This window comes from Rhinatrema bivittatum, chromosome 2 (genome assembly GCF_901001135.1).
Source record: "Rhinatrema bivittatum chromosome 2, aRhiBiv1.1, whole genome shotgun sequence".
NCBI lineage: Eukaryota > Metazoa > Chordata > Amphibia > Gymnophiona > Rhinatrematidae > Rhinatrema > Rhinatrema bivittatum.
The window spans coordinates 824,187,486-824,212,055 of NC_042616.1; the positions used below are offsets into that span (position 1 = coordinate 824,187,486).

At 47.0% G+C, this 24,570-nt stretch overlaps 1 protein-coding gene across 1 annotated transcript in view; it reads left to right on the forward strand.

Moving 5' to 3' along the window:
* Positions 1 to 24,570, forward strand: part of LOC115083424 (E3 ubiquitin-protein ligase TRIM39-like) — a 48,027-nt gene that overhangs the window by 18,774 nt on the left and 4,683 nt on the right. The window contains exons 5-8 of the mRNA XM_029587229.1: positions 7,276 to 7,298; positions 11,672 to 11,781; positions 19,615 to 19,644; positions 21,054 to 21,542. Coding sequence (XP_029443089.1) covers positions 7,276 to 7,298; positions 11,672 to 11,781; positions 19,615 to 19,644; positions 21,054 to 21,542 — 652 coding nt within the window. The remainder of the gene's footprint in view (positions 1 to 7,275; positions 7,299 to 11,671; positions 11,782 to 19,614; positions 19,645 to 21,053; positions 21,543 to 24,570) is intronic.

A 24,570-nucleotide genomic window follows, 5' to 3' on the forward strand; every position in this document is an offset into this window, starting at 1 on the left:
CTGCTGGTTGGAAATACTTTACTGATTGTTATTTGTTTTAAATTTTCCAGTGCTATATATTTTTAATCATTCAATGTTCTATTCATCAGCTGCTTGAAATATTTATTCTTTTTATGAGTATGGCTTTACTATTATCATATCTTGATTTTGTGTGATGTTTAATGAGGATGGTGATGTTTCTGTTTTTCTGTTGTTGCACTGCATACGGAGTCTGTCTGTTATGGTTTCCAATTCAGTTTTTGTTTGCATGTTTCCAGGTCAGCTTTATTGTCTCTTTATTCTGTGTTTGGTGAGGGTCTGTGTATCTGCATGTGTGAACTGAGATGAGGTATTCTGCTAGCGTAGGGATCTATAAACCGCTTGGCTTGTTCTGTTATTCTAATATCAGGTGTATTGGTGTTTTAGGGCCTGTTGTAACAGAGTAGGAAGGCAGTGCCGAGCCTGGAGACACTATAAAAGCAGCAGTACTCTGTAGCACTCAGGCAATGGGAATGCACTGGAATGGTGGTGGGGGGGTATGGAGAAGTGGAGGCGAGCTACAGTCACAAAAAGGGATGGGGTGAGCCAAGAGGAAGTGCCGATGCAATGCTGGGGAGGCGTCTATAGGCTGGGCTCTCCTCCTGAAAGGGTCAACTGGCTGTGGAAACAGTGAGTCTCCTGGAGTGAGGGTGAGAAAGGGAGAGGGTGAGTGCTGGCAGCGAGCAAAACCTTTTTAGATAATCATGTGGCAGTACTGAAGCAGAGGTACTCACTTGATCTCTAGGTTTGTGAAGTATCAGTTTTGCCACCCTCGGGTCTCTTTCTCTGAATAAAACTGAATCTCTTTACTTCGAACTTGTTTGTGCATCGCATCAGGTGTTATCACCAGACCAGTACAACATTATTAGGCTTAAGGTCACAGCGAGAGATCCAGGCTTCCAGAGGCCTTCACCCCTTCCACCAGAAAAGGACCAGAAGCCTCATCTACATATCCGATTCAGCAAGCCGCAGGGCAGGGACCCAGAGGTCACAGCGAGTGATCCAGGCTTCAGAGGACTGCACCCTTACCACCAGAAGAGGACAGGAAGGCTCATCTACATATGCCTATCCAGCAGCCCCAAGCAAGGACTCCAGAGGTCACAGCGAGTGATGCCAGGCCTCCAGAGGCTTGCCAACCCCTTCCACCAGAAGAGACCAGAAGGCTCATCTACATATCCTATCAAGCAGCCCAGAGGTGAGGATTCCAGAGTTCACAGGGCATGATCCAGCTTCCAGAGGTCTGTACCCCTTCCACCAGAAAGGATAGGAAGGCTGATCTACATATCCTATCCAGTAGCCCCAGGGCGATGAATCCAGAGGTCACAGGGCACGATTTAGGCTTCCAGAGGGCCTGCACGCCTTTCCACCAGAAGAGGGACCGGAAAGCCTCATCTACATTTCCGATCCAGCAGCCCCAGAGCGAGGACTCCAGAGTCACAGTGAGCGATCCTGGCTTCCAGAGGCCAGCACCCCTTCCACCAAAAAGGATAGGAAGGTTCATCTACATATCCTATCCAGTAGCCACAGGCAAGGACTCCAGAGGTCACAGGGCGTGATCAGGCTTACAGAGGCCCAGACCCTTCCACCAGAAAAGGACCGGAAGGCTCATCTGCATATCCTATCCAGTAGCCCCAGGGCAAGGACTCCACAGGTCACAGTGAGTGTTCCAGGCTTCAAACTCCACAGCCGTCTGTAGCAAGGATCTGCTCACTGGGTGATGCTTGTCTTCTCGCACTGAAGACGAATCTCCCAAAGTGTATAGCAGTGAAGGATGAGATTGACATAATTGCTATCTTAGAGACCTAGTGGAAGGAGGATAACCAATGGGACAGTGGCTATGTCAGGGTACAAATTATATTGCGATGATAGGGAGGATCCACTTGGTGGGTGGGGGGGGGGGGGGGGGGTTATGTCCAGAGGGTATAGAGTCCAGCAGGATAAAGATCCTGCAAAAACTCAATGCTCAGTAGAATATTTATGGGTAGAAATCCCATGGTGTGTTGGGTAAGAGTATAGTGATAGGAGTATTCTACCATCCACCTGGCCAAAATGATGAGATGGACAATGAAACGCTAAGAGAAATCAGGGGAAACTAAGCAATTGGCAGCACATAAATAATGGGAGATTTCAATTCCCCCAATATTGACTGTATATAATGTAACATCAGGACTTGCTAGAGACATAAGTTCCTGGATGTAATAAAATGACTGCTTCATGGAGCAATTTGGTTCAGGAACCAACGAGAGAGGGATTTTAGATTTAATTCTTAGTGGAGCACAGGATTTGGTGAGGGCACTGGCAATAGTGATCAAACACGATGAAATTTGAATTAATGACTGTAAGGGGGACAGTAAGCAAAATCCATGGGCTCTAGCATTAAACTTTCAAAAGGGAAACTGTGATAAAATGAGAAACATAGTAGAAAAAAACAAAAAGGTGGAGCTGCAAAAGTTAAAAGTGTACAACAGGCAAGGACAATTGTTACAAAATACTGTCTTAGAAGTGCAATCCAGATGTATTCCACTCATTAAGAAAGGTGGAAGGAACGCCAAACGATTACTGTCTTGGTTTAAAATGCACAGTGAAAGAAGCTATTTTAGCCAAAAAAAGTCCTTCAAAAATTGAAAAATGGATCAATGTGAAGAAAATAGGAAAAAGCATAAGCATTGTCAAGTTAAGTGTAAAACATTGATAAGACAGGGTAAAGAGAATTTGAAATCAAGTTGGCAATTGATGGAAAAACTCATAATAAAAAGTTTTTTTAAACATATCCGAAGCAGGAAACCTAAGGAGGGAGTTGGTTGGACCGTTAGGTGATCAAGGGGTTAAAAGGGCTCTTAGGGAACATAAGGTCATTGCAGAAAGACTAAATTAAGTTTTGCTTCTGTGTTTACTATGAGGATATTGGAGAGGGATCGGTTCCGGAGATGGTTTTCAAGGGTGATTGAGTCAGATGAACTGAACCAAATCACTGTGAACCTGGAAAATGTAGTAGGCTAGACTGATAAACTAGAGTAGGTAAATCACCTGGACCAGATGGTATGCATCCCAGGGATCGAAGGAACTCAAAAATGAAATTTCAGATCTATTAGGTAAAATGTCTAACTATCATTAAAATCATCCATTGTACTTGAAGACTGAAGGGTGGCCAATGTAACCCAATATTTAAAAAGAGATCCAGGTGCAATCCCGGAAACTAGACAGGTAAACCTGACTTCAGTGCCGGGAAAAATAGTGGAAACTATTCTAAAGATCAAAATTGTAGAGCACATAGAAAGACATGATTTAATGGGACACAGTCAACATGGATTTACCCAAGGGAAGTCTTGTTACATTTTTTGAAGGGGTTATAAACATGTGGATAAATGTGAACTGGTAGATGAGGCTTATTTGGATATTCAGACGGCATTTGACAAAGTCCCTCATAAGAGACTTCTAAAAACAACGAAAAAGTCATGGGATAGGAGGTGATGTCCTTTTGTGGATTACAAACAGGTTAAAACAGAGGAAACAGAGAGTAGGATTAAATGGTCAGTTTTCCCAGTGGAAAAAGATAAAGAATGGAGTGCCTCAGGGATCTGTACTTGATGGGTGCTTTTCAATATATTTATAAATGATCTGGAAAGGAATACGAGTGAGGTTATCAAATTTGCGGATGATACAAAATTATTCAGAGTAGTTTAAATCACAAGTGGATTGTGATACATTACAGGAGGACCTTGCAAGACTGGAAGATTGGGCATCCAATTGGCAGATGAAATTTAATGTCGACAAGTGCAAGGTGATGCATATAGGGAAAAATAACCGTTGCTGTAGTTACACGATGTTAGGTTCCATATTAGGAGCTGCCACCCAGGAAAAAGATCTAGGCATCATAGTGGATAATACTTTAAAATCATTGGCTCAGTGTGCTGCAACAGTCAAAAAAGCAAACATAATATTAAGAATTATTAGGAAGGGAATGGTTAATAAAACGGAAAATGTCATAATGTCACTCTATTGCTCCATGGTGAGACCTCACCTTGAATACTGTGTACAATTCTGGTTGCTGCATCTCAAAAAAGATATAGTTGCACTGGGGAAGGTACAGAGAAGGGCAACCAAAATGATAAAGGGGATGAAATAGCTCCACTATGAGGAGAGGCTGAAGAGGTTAGGGCTGTTCAGCTTTTTGATACACCCCACCTACAACTATACCTACAGTACCTGAATGTAAACCGATGTGATATCTCAGATCGAATGTCGGTATATAAAAATAATAAATAAAATAAAAATAATAGAATAAACCCTAAAAAGTAATGAAAGAACATTCACACTAATAGAGATGATTGAGTGAATGAGTGAAGGTTCCTGATAAAGGTAAGGTGATAGTAAGGGGAGATTAAATATAAAGTTGATGCTGTTCCACGTATTAGTACAGCAATTGATAGGATTAATGACAGAATGTGAGTGTTTGTGATCCCTAGCCTGGATGAATACTAGAAAACTGAAAATTCAGAGTGGTTCATCAAATGAAGTAAAGATCACGTGAAATACACTCTATGATGAAAAGTTGTTAGAGATACTGTCAAATGACAGAGAAACTGTTGATTGCAACAGTAATAATAATACTTGACAAAGCCAAGTATTATATACGCTGATATATTGAGTGAGAGAAACCAAAGTTCATACTTGGCATAAGGAATATCTAAGTTTCATGTGGCAGGAACCAAAGAATGAATGCTTGAGACACCAAAGTAATTTTATTATTTTGTGAAGTTGTTCTTTCATATAAAAAGAAAAATAGGGACATTGTAATTATCTTTTCATTTACACTAGCTAGATGGTCAAATGACAATAAGCTGCAAATACATCCACATTGAGGGAACACACTGACCAGCTTACGGAAGATCTGGAGCAGTTTTAGGGAGAAAGTTTCTTTGTTGATTTTATTTAAAGGATAAGTTAGTAGGAGAAACGAAGAAAGAGAAGAAGAAGAAGAAAAGAAAACTGGCCAGCACCGACAGAAGAAGAAACAGATAGATTCCGTACCTAAAGAGCACTTTAACACTTAAGCCAGGCCTGAGCACATAAAAACATCAATCGTTGAGTTACTAAAGATAAAACACAAGAAAATACAACAAAAGAATAGAAGCTAAGATAAAGAGAGAAAAGAAAAGACTATATCTGAATGCCAAGGAAAGAAGTAGGAAATACTGGACATTTAACAAAAAGAAATACAAAGAATCAATTCTTTTTTAGTTAAAAGAAACAATATATTGAATATTAGCTTTAATACAGAGATAAAAGGGAGAATTAAAGAGTAACATGTATTTGATAAGCTGACTTGAGCATGTTTTTATGTGTAATTTCTTGTTTAGTTATAGGTTATAATTTCTGTAGGAAAAAGAAGAGAAATATGTTAAGGTTATTTGAGAAAATTGTTTAAATGTGTACAATGTTATAAAGAAACAGTATATTTTCTTTAGTGTTTTAAATATAAAATATAAAAAATACAGTATTGTACTATTTATCCTTGCCTCCCCTCTTTACCGGCAAGAGACTACACTGGGTGGGTGGTAGCAATTCGAATTCCTACGCACCCCATTCCTAAGGGAGACCTAGTAGGGAGGAAGGCCTTGTACAGTACTCTCTTGCAGGCAACATCAAAGAATTTGCTGCCTAATTTATTGACTACAATTTTTAATATAATTTACATCAATACCGGCCACGATGGTCTTCTTACACCACGAGAGAGGTGGTTTACACTTACATCTTCCAGGGGAGCTCGCATAAGAAAATCCTTCAGTCCCAGCCTCTCTCTTTACATCTTCCAGGGGAGCTCGCATAAGAAAATCCTTCAGTCCCAGCCTCTCTCTTTACATCTTCCAGGGGAGCTCTCATAAAAAAATCCTTCAGTCCCAGCCTCTCTCTTTACATCTTCCAGGGGAGATCTCATAAGAACACCCCTCAGTCCCAGCCTCTCTCTTTACATCTTCCAGGGGAGCTCTCATAAGAAAACCCCTCAGTCCCAGCCTCTCTCTTTACATCTTCCAGGGGAGCCCTCATAAGAAAACCCCTCAGTCCCAGCCTCTCTCCTTACATCTTCCAGTGGAGATCTCATAAGAACACCCCTCAGTCCCAACCTCTCTCTTTACATCTTCCAGGGGAGCTCTCATAAGAAAACCCCTCAGTCCCAGCCTCTCTCTTTACATCTTCCAGGGGAGCCCTCATAAGAACACCCCTCAGTCCCAGCCTCTCTCCTTACATCTTCCAGTGGAGATCTCATAAGAACACCCCTCAGTCCCAGCCTCTCTCTTTACATCTTCCAGGGGAGCTCTCATAAGAAAGCACCTCAGTCCCGGCCTCTCTCTTTACATCTTCCAGGGGAGATCTCATAAGAACACCCCTCAGTCCTGGCCTCTCTCTTTACATCTTCCAGGGGAGCTCTCATAAGAAAGCCCCTCAGTCCCGGCCTCTCTCCTTACATCTTCCAGGGGAGCTCTCATAAGAAAGCCCCTCAGTCCCGGCCTCTCTCCTTACATCTTCCAGGGGAGCTCTCATAAGAAAACCCCTCAGTCCCAGCCTCTCTACTTACATCTTCCAGGGGAGCTCTCATATGAAAATCCCTCAGTCTCAGCCTCTCTCCTTACATCTTCCAGGGGAGCTCTCATAAGAAAACCCCTCAGTCCCAGCCTCTCTCCTTACATCTTCCAGGGGAGCTCTCATAAGAAAACCCCTCAGTCCCAGCCTCTCTCCTTACATCTTCCAGGGGAGCTCTCATAAGAAAACCCCTCAGTCCCAGCCTCTCTCCTTACATCTTCCAGGGGAGCTCTCATAAGAAAACCCTTCAGTCCCAGCCTCTCTCCTTACATCTTCCAGGGGAGCTCTCATAAGAAAACCCCTCAGTCCCAGCCTTTCTCCTTACAACTTCTAGGGGAGCTTTCATAAGAAAACACCTCAGTCCCGGCCTCTCTCCTTACATCTTCCAGGGGAGCTCTCATAAGAAAACCCCTCAGTCCCTGCCTCTCTCCTGTTCCTTCTCCTGTTCCTAATCCCCTGATTAGGAGCCCCAATGCCTGCTCCTCATCAAACTGCTCCCTGCCTGTGAGAAGGAGGAAGGATGATTCTCTTTTATTGCATGGAGTTTCTTTGCTCTATAAACAGGCAGTTGTGTGATTGCAGAGAGCTGAGTGTGGAATATCCTAAAGTGTATAACGGCTGCTCATGATCTGTAGGGTGGAGCTAGAAATAATCTCTGTCTCGTTTCTCTTCTAGGATGTGAAGGCCACCCTGAGCAGGTACAAATTACTTTCTCATCTTTTCCATGCGGTTGGAAATTTGTATTTTTGAAGATGGAACTTGAAGGGGATAAGAGGGGTAACAAAGAATCTTATTGATTGGTGAACTGGAGGGAGAAGTGGGATTTGGTTTGAATAAGTTCCTGGAGGAAAAGTCCATAAACCATTATTAAGGTGGAACTGTAGGAATCCCCTTCTCACTGGGATGAGCAGCTTGGAGTCTCGCTACCCCTTGGGATCCTGCCAGGTACTTGATGGTCCTTTGGTCTGACCCATAATGGCAAAGTCTTATGTTCTTGTAGAACCAGCACCAAGGCAGGCCCTGCTCCCCTTCCCACTTGGGTAATGGCTCAGGCTGTGTAACCTAGAACCCAAACCGGGGAACAACTCCAGATAAACACTCCTACTCTCTTTAACTCTAATCCAGAATGCCAGAGCTAGAATTAATGCAGCCGCTTTTATAAACAGCAGGGGGGCAGCTATTCCAGCAACCTCAGTGGAGGAGCTGTTCTGAATAGTTCACCCCTCCCTCCACTAACTTTCCCATCCTTGCTCACAGGGTTCAAGACCAGGGCATCATCAGGATGATCCCATCTGCTCCATCTCTATCCCCTGGGGTTGAACATCTCCCAGAATAATCCCAGTAACTCTCTTACCCTTAGTTATATCTCATTCTCTCCACCTGTCCCATGTCTATCCCCTGGGGTTGAACATCTCTCAGAATAATCCCAGTGACTCTCTTACCTGTAGTTATATCCCATTCTCTCCACCTGTCCCATGTCCATCCCCTGGGGTTGAACACCTCCCAGAATAATCCCAGTGACTCTCTTACCTGTAGTTATATCCCATTCTCTCCACCTGTCCCATGTCCATCCCCTGGGGTTGAACACCTCCCAGAATAATCCCAGTAACTCTCTTACCCTTAGTTATATCTCATTCTCACCATTGAACCAACTACTAGGCCTCACACTACTCTCAGTAACCCTTATCAATGCGCAATCCCTAACTAAAAAGACACACATCCTCAACGACTATCTCCTAGATACCAACCCAGACATCTGTGCAATCACAGAAACCTGGTTAAAAAATTCGGACATTGCTCTAATCAACCAACTACCTACTCATATATATGACATCTCCACCTTTCACAGACACAAAAAAAGAGGAGGCGGTCTTCTAGCTACCAAGAAAGAACTCAGGCTAACCGCACATACAATCAAGACTGAGTCCAAATTAGAATTGGGTCTACTCAAATCAAAACAACTACAACTATTGTTAGTCTACGCTCCGCCTGGAGTTCTTGAAACAGACCCTTCACCCCTCATAGAATCCATCGTGAAACATATCAATTCAGACCTCCCAACTATGATCATGGGTGACTTTAACCTCCATACTGATGCTATTCCTCGCTCCTCGAATTGTGAAGCCCTCTTCACCACTCTCAGTGCAATGGGATTCACCCAGACCATCAACAGCCCTACTCATAAAGCTGGACACACTCTGGATCTAATATTCATCAATTCTACCTTCTCGCCAACAATAGAACCCTCTTGTACCCCAATCCCCTGGTCAGATCATTTTCTGATAGAATCCTCCTTCTCCACATACAAACAGACACACACCTCACCTCACCTCACCTTTCTACCATTCAATTCAGGAAATCATGCCCATCCGACATACTTAGTGATCAACTCTCCAAGGAACTCACTAACCTAGACCTATCCAATCCTGACTCAGCCCTTTCCTCCTGGCATAAGATTACGGAAACAGTTGCAAACAAATTGTGCCCAATTGCCTCCAAAACAATCAATCCCACCAAAAAAGGAAATCAACCCTGGTTCACCCCTGAACTAAAACAAATGAAACAAGATCTATGTCACAAGGAAAACAGATGGCGCAAAACCCCCAACACATCTACCCTTTCAGCTTACAAAGGATTTCTACATCACTACAGGACGTCTACTCTATTAACAAAAAGGGAATTCTATTCCAACAAAATACACCATCTCCAATATAATGCCCAAGCACTATTCTCATACGTAACACAAATCACTAAATCAACCCCGCCGTCTATTCCAGACGAACAAGCACTATTCAAGGCTAATGAGCTCGCTACATTTTTTCAACAGAAGATCTCAGATACGCTTGCCCTCCTACCTCCAACTATGATACCTCTCATTTCAGGCGAGAATCCTCATTCTTCCTCGAGAGCCAAGCTTGACAATTTTGACTCAATCTCCACCAAAGAGATTGAATCCCTCCTAAAAAGACAGAAACCATCCAGCCACCCAGCAGATAATATCCCGTTGAAACTCTTGCTTCTCATCCCAGACACGATCTCAAGACCTCTGACAAGTATCATAAACTGCTTTCTAACTCAAGGGATATACCCAGACAGACTAAAAACCGCTTCACTCAAACCCCTCCTTAAGAAACACAATCTAGACCCTAATGATCCAGCCAATTTCAGACCCATCTCTAATCTCCCATTCTTAGCCAAACTAACGGAGAAACTGGTAAACACTCAGCTTTCAGAGTATCTAGAAGATCAGAACATCCTATACCCTTCGCAATATGGTTTCCGCAAATCACGCAACACGGAAACCCTCCTCATTTCTCTTACAGACCATATTATAATGGGTTTAGACAAAGGCTACTCCTTTTTATTAGTCCTGCTAGACATCTCGGCGGCATTTGACACCGTCAACCATTCCATCCTTCTGGATCGCCTAACAGATATCGGTATCTCGGGATCAGCCCACAGTTGGTTCAAGTCCTTCCTCTGCAATAGAACCTTTAAAGTCAAAATCAATAATAAAGAGTCACCTTTAACAAAGTCCACTCTTGGTGTACCACAAGGATCCTCTTTATCCCCAACCCTCTTTAACATCTACCTCCTCCCCCTTTGCCAATTACTAACAGATCTCAATCTAATTCATTATCTGTACGCAGACGACGTACAGATTCTAATCCCAATAACAGATTCTATCTCAAAAGCTCTCTCCCATTGGAATAACTGCCTCCTATCTATTACCAGTCTTCTCAACAGTCTAAACTTGGTCCTCAATGCCTCAAAAACAGAGCTCCTCCTCATCTCGTCAAACGAAGAAAACTTCCCCCCTTCATCCCCACACAACTCCCACATCACCCATACTCATGTCAGAGACCTTGGGGTAATTCTAGATAATCGACTAAACCTAAAGAAAATGGTCAATACCACATCCAAAGACTGCTTCTACAGACTACAGGTTCTAAAACGTCTCAAACCACTCCTATTTTTCTATGACTTCAGGACAGTCCTCCAAGCGCTGCTATTCGCTAAGATCGACTACTGCATTGCCCTCCTCTTAGGCCTCCCCAAATCTACCACCAAACCACTGCAGATGATACAAAATGCCGCAGCGAGATTGCTGACCAACACCAGCCGTGGTGAACACATCTCTCCCATTCTCAGAAACCTACATTGGTTACCAGTGAGTTTTAGAATATTATACAAATCAATCACCCTAATACACAAATTCATCCACCATCAACTTCAACTCGATCTTGAATTCCCCTTCAATCTACACTCCTCCAACAGACCAACTAGAGATATTCACAAAGGAACTCTGAAATTTCCCCGACTAAAGCCACACGTCTCTCCTCGACCAAAGACCGAGCGTTCTCGATTGCAGGACCATCTATCTGGAATAATATCCCTTCAGACCTCAGGCTGGAACCCTGCCTTTTAACTTTCAGAAAAAAACTCAAGACGTGGCTCTTTTACCAAGCCTTCGGGGATCCCCCAGACAATCACTAGTTGCCCTTCTCTTACTTGGACGATGGCCTTGATCTTCATGAACGATGGACTATGGCACTTCTAGGTTAAAGCACCTTAAGCTTTAACCCGTATCCTCTATTGTATTTTCTTGATTATCACCACCTTTTACTTCCTTCCAGCTACATAAGCTTCCAAGTTCTTTCTCCTTGTTGAATGTAACTTTGCCTTATTCACCTCTATTGTTTAACTTACTTTAGTTATGCGCCAGTTATACCCTTGTTAAATGTAAACCGATCCGATATGGTTATTACTATGAAGGTCGGTATAAAAAAAGTGTTAAATAAATAAATAAATAAAAATTCTCTCCACCTGTCCCATGTCTATCCCCTGGGGTTGAACATCTCCCAGAATAATCCCAGTGACTCTCTTACCTGTAGTTATATCTCATTCCCTCCACCTGTTCCATCTCTATCTCCTGGGGTTGAACACCTCCCAGAATAATCCCAGTAACTCTCTTACCTGTAGTTATATCTCATTCTCTCCACCTGTCCCATGTCTCTCCCCTGGGGTTGAACATCTCCCAGAATAATCCCAGTGACTCTCTTACCTGTAGGTGTCAGAACGTGGAGTTTCCAGAACCAGAGGCTGTTTCTACTGACTTGAGAGGGGATTTCTCACTGAGATATCCTCAGCAATTGAAGAAAGTGATCACAAGTTTTGGAGGTAGAAGAATCTCTCTCTCTCTTACTTTTGCTTTATTTGTTTACATTAAATCATTAGCGGTCAAAATGTGGAGTTTCTCAGATGCAGATCTGCAATCTGTCTGTACAGATGAGCGATTGCTCCTCTCTTCCCCTTCCTCTGTCTGTGGTCCTGATCCTGTTGTCTCCTGTCTTCCCCGATCTCTTATTTATTCTTTCTCTTACATTTACCAAACTCTCAAATTGCAAAGCCTGCCCTATGAAACACATTTTAAATGTAAATCTCTGAATTCTCTCAGTATATTCTATAGAGATTTAGGGAAGTATATTCAGAGGAATGATTATTCCCTGTACGTACCCGGATCAGACCAGACACCTGGGTTGTGACTCCGCACCAGCAGATGGAGACAGAGCAAGACTTGTCGGGCTCCTTACATATAGTAAGGCGCCACCCACAGCCCCTCAGTCTTTCTCTGTCTCCAGCAGATGGGGCAGGTCCACCCACAGTCTCTGAGATCCCTGGGGTTGTTTGCATAGATAGTCAGGGATAGTTTAAAAAAAAAAAAAAGAACTAAACAGAAGGAAAGAAGAAAGAAGTCTCCCGTCGGTGGAAGCCTCCCAGGGGGGTTGGGAAGGTCCTGAGGGAACCATCCCCCCCTGGTTGAGGCCGCTGCTGAGGGTCGAGGACCCAGCCGTGGCTGGCAGCAGCGTCAGGGTGACACTGGGGAGCTCGGTTCACTCAGCCCCGCTGGAGCAGACGGTTCAGGACCCGGGCCAGCGGCATAAGTACAAAAAAAAAAAAACGTTTTCGGGGACTTTGTTGGCAGCTGCCGGAGTAGACAACATCCAAGCGGACTTCCTCAGCCGACATCGTCTGGACCCAGGAGAATGGGAGCTGCCGGACGTAGCTTATCACCTCATCTGCGCCAGGTGGGGACAGCCACACATGGATCTGATGGCCACCGCTCGGAACGCAAAGGCTCTGTGGTTTTTCAGTCGGCGGAGGGAGCGAGGGGCGGAAGGCGTCGACATGTTGGTGCTTCCCTGGCCCACGGACGTGTTGCTGTATGTCTTCCCTCCTTGGCCCCTGATAGGCAAGGTACTTCGGCAAATAGAGTTGCACCCGTCAGAGGTGATCTTGGTGGCGCAGGAGTGGCCAAGGCGACCGTGGTTCGTGGATCTTCTACAGCTTGCAGCGGAACCTCCTCTTCGGTTTCGCGGGGCCGCGATCCTTCTTCGCCAAGGACCCGTCTGTTTGGAGGATGCGGATCACTTTTGTCTCGCGGCTTGGCTTTTGAGAGGGCACGTCTAAAGTCTAAGGGGTACTCGGATGCGGTGGTAGCCACTTTGTTGAGAGCTAGGAAACAGTCTATGTCCTTAGCCTACGTTCGGGTTTGGGCGGTATTTGAGGACTGGTGCAGATCTCGCAAGGTGAACCCTATCCGGGCGGCCGTGCCTGAGGTCCTCGCTTTTCTCCAGGAGGGTCTCTCGAAAGGGCTGTCTTGTAGTACTCTTAGAGTCCAGGTAGCTGCCCTTGGTTGTCTCAGAGGGAAGGTCCAGGGGGTGTCCTTGGCACTCCATCCGGATGTGGCGCGTTTTCTTCGGGGGGCTAAACATTTGCGCCCGCCAGTGCGGAATTCTTGTCCGTCCTGGAATCTAAACTGGGTTCTGTCAGCTCTCTGTGCAGCGCCGTTTGAGCCTCTGAAACGATCTTAAGGATCTTACTTTGAAGACGGTTTTTCTGGTCGCGATTGCGTCAGCTAGACGAGTTTCGGAGTTACAGGCTCTGTCTTGTAGAGAACCGTTTTTGCGAATCTCAGATTCCGGGGTTTCCTTGAGAATGGTCCTGTCCTTTCTGCCGAAGGTGGTATCAGCGTTTCACTTGAATCAGTCTATTGAGCTTCCCGCTTTTCCGGGAGTGGACCAGCTTGACAAGGGGTCAAAAGATTTGAGAAAACTCGATGTCCGCAGGGTTCTGCTCTGTTATCTGGCGGTTACGAATCCTTTCCGAGTTTCAGACCACCTGTTTGTTTTGTGCTCTGGTTCAAGGAGGGGTTCTTCTGCCTCTCGGACCATGATTGCACTTTGGCTCAAGGAGGCTATCGGTTCGGCGTATCTTTTGCGGGGCAAGTCGGCTCCTAGGGGCCTCCGTGCTCATTCGACACGTTCTCATGCCACATCATGGGCGGAGGCCTCTCAGGTGTCCCCGCAAGAGATCTGCAGGGCAGCGACGTGGAAGTCGTTGCATACTTTTTCTAGACATTACCGACTTGATGTCCAGGCGGCTGATGCTAGGGGGTTTGGAGATAGTGTTCTTCGAGCGGGACTCTCTGCTTCCCACCCTCAGTAATTAGCTCTGGTACATCCCAGGTGTCTGGACTGATCCGGGTATGTACAGGGAAAGGAAAATTAGTTTCTTACCTGATAATTTTCGTTCCTGTAGTACCACGGATCAGTCCAGGCTTCCGCCCATATGTTCTGGTTTCTGATTTGCGCTGAAGTGACAGAGAGTCCGCTCGGTTGGATTCAAGTTCTCATTTATTCAAGTTCGGAATAATGCTGTTCGCCTCTGGTTCTGGCAGTTCGGATCCAGCTGGAGGAGTTGTTAAATTGGCCTGTGTTGAAGGTCGTGTTTTTTTTAGTTAGTTAGTCGGGCACTTCATTTGCTTTGACATTACGTAAGATTGAGGGGCTGTGGGTGGCACCTTACTATATGTAGGGAGCCCGACAAGTCTTGCTCTGTCTTCATCTGCTGGTGCGGAGTCACAACCCAGGTGTCTGGACTGATCCGTGGTACTACAGGAACGAAAATTATCAGGTAAGAAACTAATTTTCCTTTCCGCTAAACATACAGCACAAGTTATCCAGCTAATTTTACAAGATAAAATGTTCAGTAACAGGCCTGCTGAATATGACCCCCATGTAATATTTAACTTTATATACAGATAAATCCTCACTTTACTGTGAATATTGTGTTTTACCAACAGAGAGAGCAGCTCAGTCCATCTGTCACTCACTTCCTACTGAATATGACCCCCACGTAATATTTAACTTTATATAGAGATAAGTCATCACTTTATTGTGAATATTGTGTTTTACCAACAGAGAGAGCAGCTCAGTCCATCTGTCACTCACTTCCTACTGAATATGACCCCCATGTAATATTTAACTTTATATACAGATAAGTCATCACTTTACTGTGAATATTGTGTTTTACCAACAGAGAGAGCAGCTCAGTCCATCTGTCACTCACTTCCTACTGAATATGACCCCCATGTAATATTTAACTTTATATACAGATAAGTCATCACTTTACTGTGAATATTGTGTTTTACCAACAGAGAGAGCAGCTCAGTCCATCTGTCACTCACTTCCTACTGAATATGACCCCCACGTAATATTTAACTTTATATAGCGATAAGTCATCACTTTATTGTGAATATTGTGTTTTACCAACAGAGAGAGCAGCTCAGTCCATCTGTCACTCACTTCCTACTGAATATCCCGCCCGGATTTATGAAAGCAGGGCCTTGCGCGCCGGCGCGCCTATTTTCCATAGGCCGCCTGCGCGCGCAGAACCCCGGGATGCGCGTAGGTCCCGGGGTTTTTGGACGGGGGCGTGTCGGGGGCGGGGCCGAACGACGCAGCATTTTGGGGGCGGGACGCCACGTTTCGGGAGCGGGCCCGGGGGCGTGGTTTCGGGCCGAGGCGTTCCGGGGGCATGGCCGCACCCTCCGGAACCGCCCCCGGGTTGGGTCTCGGCGCGCCAGCAGCCCGCTGGCGCGCGTGGATTTACATCTCCCTCCGGGAGGCGTAAATCCATGGATAAAGGTAGGGGGGGGGGTTTAGATAGGGCCGGGGGGGTGGGTTAGGTAGAGGAAGGGAGGAGAAGGTGAGGGGAGGGAACGGAGGCAGGCTGCGCGGCTCGGTGCGCACCGGCTGCCCAAAATCGGCAGCCTTGCGCGCGCCGATCCAGGATTTTAGAGGATACGCGTGGCTATGCGCGTATCTTATAAAATCCATTGTACTTTTGTTTGAGCCTGCTGCGCAAACAAAAATACGCGATCGTGCAGTTTTTAAAAATCTACCCCTAAGTTAGGGGCACTTGTTGGTAACTGTTTGATTCAAATTTTCTGCCATCCCCTGTCATTGATGCAGAGAGCAATGTTGGAGTTGCATCAAAGGTGAGCTTAAGACTTAATAGTTAAGGGTAGAACCAAGAGTGCCGAGGCCACTCTGGAGCCACCAGCACCACCTGACCCGGGTGCTGTTCCACTCGTCTGAAAACTCAACCTATGAGAGGCCATGGAGGGAAAGCATACAATAGGATCCCTGAAGGCCATTTGGACACCAGTGCGTTGAGACCCAAGGATCCCAATTCCTTCCATCGACTGAAAAAATCGCGATGTTTTCGCGTTGAGTCGGGTCGCCATGAGTTCCAACTGGGTAGTCCCCCATCGGGCACAAATGAGGTTCCATGCCTCTCCGGACAGCTCCCACTCTCCTGGGTCCAGCTGTTGTCTGCTTAGGAAGTCTGCTTGGACGTTCTCGACACCCGCCACATGCGAGGCCGTAATGCCCTCCAAATGGCGCTCGGCCCAGTTGAAGAGGAGATGGGCTTCCCTGGCTATGGCTGGGCTCTTGTTTCCTCCCTGACGGTTGAGGTATGTCACCGTGGTGGCATTGTCCGAAAACACGCGAATCATCCGCCCCTGTACCAGATCCAGAAAAGCCTCCAAGGCCCTGCAGATTGCCCTGGTCTCCAGGCGGTTGATGGACCAAAGGCATTCCGATTCCAACCATACGTCTTGTGCCGCTCTGCCTAAGCAGACCGCACCCCAGTCTTGCAGGCTGGCATCCGTGGTAACCACCATCCAGTCTGGGGTTTCGAGGGACATTCCTTTCTGCAGATTGGCATCTACTAACCAACACTCCAGGCTGGATCTGGACTGCGAGGTCAGGGGCAGGCGCACCTGATATTGTTCTGTCACTGAACTCCACCGGGACAGGAGAGCCTGCTGCAAAGGTCTCATGTGAGCAAAGGCCCACTGGACGAGCTCTAGCTTCGATGCCATGGATCCCAGAACTTGCAGATAGTCCCAGGCTATTGGAATCTGTGACCCCCGAAAACTGGTCACCTGCTGTTGTAGTTTTTGCCTCCAGTCCTCTGTTAGAAACACCCGGCCCAGGTGAGTGTCGAAGCGAGCTCCCAGATATTCCAGTGCCTGGGAGGGAATCAAGTGACTCTTGGGAAAGTTGATCACCCAGCTCAATGACTGCAGCATGTGAGTCACATGAAGAATAGTCGGCTGACAATCTTCCTCCGACTTTGCCTGGAGGAGCCAGTTGTCTATGTACGGGTGCACCAACACCCCTTCCTGCCGGAGGTCTGCTGCCACAACTATCATAACCTTGGTGAGGATGTGGGGCGCCGATTCTATACTGAAGGGGAGCGCACAAAACGGGAAATGCTGCCCCAGGATCAAAAACCGCAGAAACTGCTGATGATCGCTCTGAATTGGGATATGGAGGTAACCATCTGTTAGGTCCAGGGAGGCGAGGAACTCTTCCTTGCACACTGCTGCAATCACCATTCGAAAGCGCAGAACCTTCAGACTCCGGTTGACTTGCTGGATGTCCAGGATGGGGCGAAAGGTTTCTTTTTTCTTTGGCACCACAAAGTACACGGAGTATCGACCAGCTCCCTGTTCCGCCCCTGGAACTGGAACAATGACCTGCAGGCTTAATACATGGCAGAGCATGCTCTCCACCGCGGCACGCCTGTTTCGGGAAGAACAGCAAGACAACAGGAAGGCGTCCTTGGGAGGGTGTGAAAATTCTAAGGCATATCCTATGCGGATCACCCGGAGAACCCACTGGTCAGTTGTGATCCTTGCCCACTCCTCGTAAAACTGGGACAGTCATCCTCTTATGGCTGTCTCCGAGGAGTGGGTGATCCTGATTTAATGTGAAGATTTTCCGGCCCCAGAGCCCTGGCCGGCACCTCCCCTTGCTGCTTGGTTGGCTCCCCGAAAGGACCATTGTCGCCCTGAGAAAGGTCTGGATCTATAGGAAGAGGAGGAACCCCCGTTCCTGATTTAAACCTCCTGGAGTCTCTAATCCGGCTCCTTGGGGCAAATGCTTTCCATCCTCCAGGAGCCTATTGCCTTTGGACTCTCCCAGCGACTTCACCAGCTGGTCCAGGTCCTCGCCAAACAGGAGCTTCCCCCTAAAGGGGAGATTGCATAAGCGAGCTTTAGAAGAAGCTTCTCTCTTTTCCAATTGTGTTTTATAAAACTCATTCTATTTATTTACAGACATAAGTTCAGCGAGAATTTGCTATGTACCGCTATTTGATTTCCCTTCCATTGTTTCCACTGTTACCCCTCCTCCCCCCCCCCGGTTAAATAAGTTTATTGTAAAGCACTGTTGCATATTTTCGTTAACAAGTTTATTATTTTCGTTAACAAGTTTATTGTAAAGTTTATTGATTATTGTAAATGTTTATTGTAAAGCACTGTTGCATATGTTTGTTCTAGTTCGCACAGCTGCAATGTTTCTGTTATCTGTGAACCGATGTGAAGTTACTAAAGAAATGTCAGTATATAAAAACAGCAAATAAATAAAATAAATAAATAAATAAGAGTCAGCTGACCAATTCCAGAGCCACAGCAAGCGTCTGGCCGCCACTGAAGAGACCATGGAACGCGCCGATGTTCATACCAGGTCATATGGGGCATCTGCCGTTTATGCCACCCCCGCCTCCAGGCAAGCCACTTAAGCCTGGGACATGATCCCTGCAGAGGTCGAGTCCTGTGGCTGCTGGATCCGACACAAGCAGGCGCGCTGCATCATACTGGCACAGGCTGCTGCTCTGAGGCTCAAAGCCGAAACTTCAAAAAGGCGCTTCAGGTGGACCTCCAATTTGCGGCCCTGAACGTCCTTCAGGGCGGCTGACCCTGCCACCGGAAGGGTAGTTTTCTTAGTAACTGCTGCAACCGCAGCGTCCACCTTGGGTGTTCGTAAGGGCTCCAAATGCTCTACTGACAGCGGGTACAGCTTGGCCATGACCCGTCCCACCTTGAGACCGGCCTCTGGGGCATCTCACTCCCTGCTGATAAGCTTCTGAATTCTCTTCAGAATTGGAAAAGCCAAGGGGGATCCACGCAGTCCATCCAGGACCGGGTTGACCCCTTCGCTGTCTGAATCCTCCTGTGACAGTTTGAGCCCCAGTTCCTCCAGCACCTGAGGAATAAGGGGAAGCAATTCCTCCTGCTTGAACAGCCAGACCCCCCTCCCCCCCAGAGGTGTCCAGCAACAATGGATCATCCCTGCCGGCATCTGGGTCCAGATCGGGGTCAGTGTCGTCCAGGGGTATGGCTAGATCCCCCAACCGGGGGTCCCCCATGCTCCCCGCATCTCCACGGCTCCCATGTGCCCGAGGGCCTGGAGAAGGTAGAACCTGTGACTTCAGATGCTTGGCAGGGCCACCAGCATTGTCCTGAGACCTCCTCTTCACAGCCTTCCTGGCCAGGAAGGCTTCATGCATTAGTAGCACAAACTCCGGGGAGAAACCTCCGGGTCCCACATCATTGCTACTGGAATCCGAATTTGTATCCTTTGGGTCTCCCTGGCCCGGTTCTACCACTGCCGGGGAAAGGGGGGATGATGAGGAACCGTGGTAAGCCTTTATACCTTGTCATTGCAGCCCAAGGGTTCACCGATTCGTTGAATCGTAACACCCTGCAGGACTGGGAAAGTTTTATTCACAGTCTGATAAATATATTTCTGCCTGGCACTGTATTTATTTCTCTTCTCTGACCTCTGATCCGTGTTTCTCTTTGTTTTAATTCAGAGTGGTGGATGGGATGTGCCAGATATGCAGGTAACTGCCTCTGATATAACTAATTATACAAATGATCCCGTCTATGAATGAGAGCTGCTACAGGGTCTCCTTCAGCCTCCCCCTTCTCCTCCTGCCCCCTGCCTGCTTCCTGAGAGGGGAGGGGTTGGGGCAGGAAGCAGAGGGCAGTTCTCTGTTACCTGAGATTCAGGGCACGGGGGCAGAGCCCTGGGTGCTCATGCAATGGGTCCCCTGCTAGGCAGTCAGGGCATAGGTAACCCCAGCTCTCTCCTCCCTCAGACACCAGCAGTATCTTTACCCTCTTCCTCCCTCTCCCCTCCAAGCCTGATCTAAACATTCTCCTCCTCTTCCCCTTCCAACCTCAGCAGTCTCTTTTCCACAGGCTCCCACTCTCAGCTGTGACTCTGCTGCCCCTACAGCCTCCTGACCTCCCCTAGCTCTTCCTCCATCACTATCACCATCCCTCCATTCCCGAGCCCTCCCTCCCCTTCCAATTGAAATCATCCCCCCTCTACTCCCCCCTCTGAATGCCCCAGTCCTCCCCCCTTCCCCTTCTCAGCTGTGAATCTGCCGCCCCTGCAGCCTTCACTCTCCTCTGCCCCTTGCTCTGTGCTGGCCCCGCTCTTTCCGCTCTCTGCGTCTCCTTCCCGCCTGCGTTGCTGGTGCAGCTTCTCCCGGTCCAGACCCCAGCACCAGCACCACTCCCTCCTGCCACTCGGTGCATTTACTGCACTTCCTGCCGCAGGAGTGCATGCAGGGAGTGACACAGACCCCGCCCCTTATACTAAGGACTGCCCCTGCCTTTATTGAGGGGGGGGGTGTCATGGGAAGAGGGGGTTTCAGTGGAAAGGAAATATAAATGGGAAGAGGAGGCCAATGGGGCTGTGAGTTATAGGAAGCCCGGCAGTGAATTAGCTAATTAGAAACTCCCTTTCACTGATGATGTAAGGGGAATCAGTCCAATGGGAGATACTGGAGGGCAGCAGGCCAATAGGATCGCTGGTATGGCTGAGTCCTGTCAGTGAGTGACAGCCAATAAAAGAGCTCCTCTTATAGAGTAAGCAGACTTAATTGGCATCTCAGAGACTTGGTGGAAGGAGGACAACCAATGGGACAGTGCTATAATGGGGGACAAATTATATCGCAATGACAGAGAGGAGGACCCGGGAGGTGGTAATGGCGCTTTATGTCCGGGATGGCATAGAGTCCAACAGGATAAACATCCTGCATGAGACTAAATGCACAATTGAATCTTTCTGGGTAGAAATCCCTTGTGTGTTTGCTTTTTTGTATCATCTGCAAATTTGATTTACGTCACAGATCATTTATAAATATATTGAAAATTAAGGGTCCCAAAGGGGGTTAGAGGTGTGTGAGGAGCCAATGAGGAGTGTGTGCTCATGTTTATTAATGTCTCCTCCTCTCTGCAGTGCCTGTGACTCTGGATTCTGAAACTGCGCATCCTGAGCTCCTCCTGTATGAGGATGGGAAAAGTGTCACAGAGAGACAGAACAAGCAGAGCCTCCCCCACAGTCCCCGGAGATTTGATACTGAGCGCTGTGTACTGGGGCGTGAGGGCTTCACCTCGGGGAGACATTACTGGGAGGTGGGGGTGGAGTTGCTGGATTATGGTTCCTGTGAGCTGGGGGTGTGCAGAGACTCTGTGAGGAGGGAGGGGGAGATCTCACTAACAACTGAGGAGGGATACTGGGTAGTGATGCTGCGATTTGAAGAAGATCAATGCTGGGCCCTCACCTCCCCCTGGACAGAGCTCCCCCTGACTAAGATACCCCAGGCAGTGGGGATTCTCCTGGACTATGAGAGAGGGGAAATTTCATTTTACAATGCAGACAATAAATCTCATCTCTACACCTTCTCCCACACCCTCACTGGCTCTCTCCTGCCTTTCTTCTGTACTTATAGAGCAGCTCTGAGGATCCTCCCAGTGCCAGGCGGGGAGTGAGAGCCCCCGGGCAGTGGGGATTCTCCTGGACTATGAGCCAGGGGAGGTTTCATTTTACAATGCAGAGAATAAATCTCATCTCTACACCTTCTCCCACTCCCTCACTGGCTCTCTCCTGCCTTTCTTCTGTACTTATAAAGCAGCTCTGAGCTTCCTCCCAGTGCCAGGCTGGGAGTGAGAGACCCCGGGCAGTGGGGATTCTCCTGGACTATGAGGCAGGGGAAGTTTCATTTTACAATGCAGAGAATAAATCTCATCTCTACACCTTCTCCCACACCCTCACTCGCTCTCTCCTGCCTTTCTTCTGTACTTATAAAGCAGCTCTGAGGATGCACCCAGTACCAGGCTGGGAGTGAGAGACCCCGGGCAGTGGGGATTCTCCTGGACTATGAGGCAGGGGAAGTTTAATTTTACAATGCAGAGAATAAATCTCATCTCTACACCTTCTCCCACTCTCCTGCCTTTCTTCTGTACTTATAAAGCAGCTCTGAGGATCCTCCCAGTGCCAGGCTGGGAGTGAGAGACCCCGGGCAGTGGGGATTCTCCTGGACTATGAGACAGGGGAAGTTTCCTTTTACAAAAAAGGAAATCAACCCTGGTTCACCCCTGAACTAAAACAAATGAAACAAGACCTACGTCACAAGGAAAACAGATGGCGCAAAACCCCCAACACATCTACCCTTTCAGCTTACAAAGGATTTCTACATCACTACAGGACTTCTACTCTATTAACAAAAAGGGAATTCTATTCCAACAAAATACACCATCTCCAATATAATGCCCAAGCACTATTCTCATACGTAACACAAATCACTAAATCAACCCCTCCGTCTATTCCAGACGAACAAGCACTATTCAAGGCTAATGAGCTCGCTACATTTTTTCAACCGAAGATCTCAAATACGCTTGCCCTCCTACCTCCAACTATGATACCTCTCATTTCAGGCGAGAATCCTCATTCTTCCTCGAGAGCCAAGCTTGACAATTTTGACTCAATCTCCACCAAAGAGATTGAATCCCTCCTAAAAAGACAGAAACCATCCAGCCACCCAGCAGATAATATCCCGTCGAAACTCTTGCTTCTCATCCCAGACACGATCTCAAGACCTCTGACAAGTATCATAAACTGCTTTCTAACTCAAGGGATATACCCAGACAGACTAAAAACCGCTTCACTCAAACCCCTCCTTAAGAAACACAATCTAGACCCTAATGATCCAGCCAATTTCAGACCCATCTCTAATCTCCCATTCTTAGCCAAACTAACGGAGAAACTGGTAAACACTCAGCTTTCAGAGTATCTAGAAGATCAGAACATCCTATACCCTTCGCAATATGGTTTCCGCAAATCACGCAACACGGAAACCCTCCTCATTTCAGGGGTCCAAGAGTCAATCCAACAGGGAGAAGCAGAAGCGGGACGAAGCACAGAACCAGGAACACCAAACACTGGAACAGAGCACAGACCTCAATACCAAGGCAAGATCTGAGGAGCAGACCTTGCCTTTAAATACAAAAACCTGGAGGAGGTGCTTCAGAAGGGAGCCACAACAATTCCTGTCATGGCCCCTTTAAATCCTGTCTTCAGCCGCACGCGCGGCCCTAGTGCAGCTGAGAAGGAGGTGGAGTCACGGCATGGAGCAGAGTCCTGCAGCCGGCCAAGCAGCGGCCCAGGCCACGCGGAGAACGCCTTTGGAGGCGACCCGTCGCCACGAGTAAGTGCTTGGTCCCGGCCGCGGACCGCCGCAGCTGGGACCAAGCTGTCATGGCTGCCGCTCCACCACGATCACTTTCTCTTCCCTCACTTCCCTCACCCCTCCCCACTCACAGACATCATCACCTCCACCACCATCATTTTCTCTTCCCTCCTTCCCTCACCCACTCCACTCTCACAGACATCACAGACAAAGTCCCTCATGAGAGGCTTCTTCGAAAACTAAAAAGTCATGGGATAGGAAGCGATGTCCTTTCGTGGATTACAAACTGGTTAAAAGACAGGAAACAGAGAGTAGGATTAAATGGTCAATTTTCTCAGTGGAAAAGGGTAAACAGTGGAGTGCCTCAGGGATCTGTACTTGGACCGGTGCTTTTCAATATATATATAAATGATCTGGAAAGGAATACGATGAGTGAGGTTATCAAATTTGCAGATGATACAAAATTATTCAGAGTAGTTAAATCACAAGCGGATAGTGATACATTACAGGAGAAACTTGGAAGACTGGAAGATTGGGCATTCAAATGGCAGGTGAAATTTAATGTGGACAAGTGCAAGATGATGCATATAGGGAAAAATAACCCATGCTATAGCTACACGATGTTAGGTTCCATACTAGGAGCTACCACCCAGGAAAAAGATCTAAGCTTCATAGTGGATAATACTTTAAAATCGTCAGCTCAGTGTGCTGCAGCAGTCAAAAAAGCAAACAGAATGTTAGGAATTATTAGGAAGGGAATGGTTAATAAAACGGAAAATGTCATAATGCCTCTGTATCGCTCCATGGTGAGACCGCACCTTGAATTCTGTGTACAATTCTGGTCGCCGCATCTCAAAAAAGATATAGTTGTGATGGAGAAGGTACAGAGAAGGGCAACCAAAATGATAAAGGGGATGGAACAGCTCCTCTATGAGAAAAGGCTGAAAAGGTTAGGGCTGTTCAGCTTGGAGAAGAGACGGCTGAGGGGGGATATGATAGAGGTCTTTAAGATCATGAGAGGTCTTGAACGAGTAGATGTGACTCGGTTATTTACACTTTCAAATAATAGAAGGACTAGGGGGGTATTCCATGAAGTTAGCAAGTAACACATTTAAGACTAATTGGCAAAAATTCTTTTTCACTCAACGCCCAATAAAGCTCTGGAATTTGTTGCCAGAGGATGTGGTTAGTGCAGTTAGTGTAGCTGAGTTCAAAAAAGGTTTGGATAAGTTCTTGGAGGAGAAGTCCATTAACGGCTATTAATCAAGTTTACTTAGGGAATGGCCT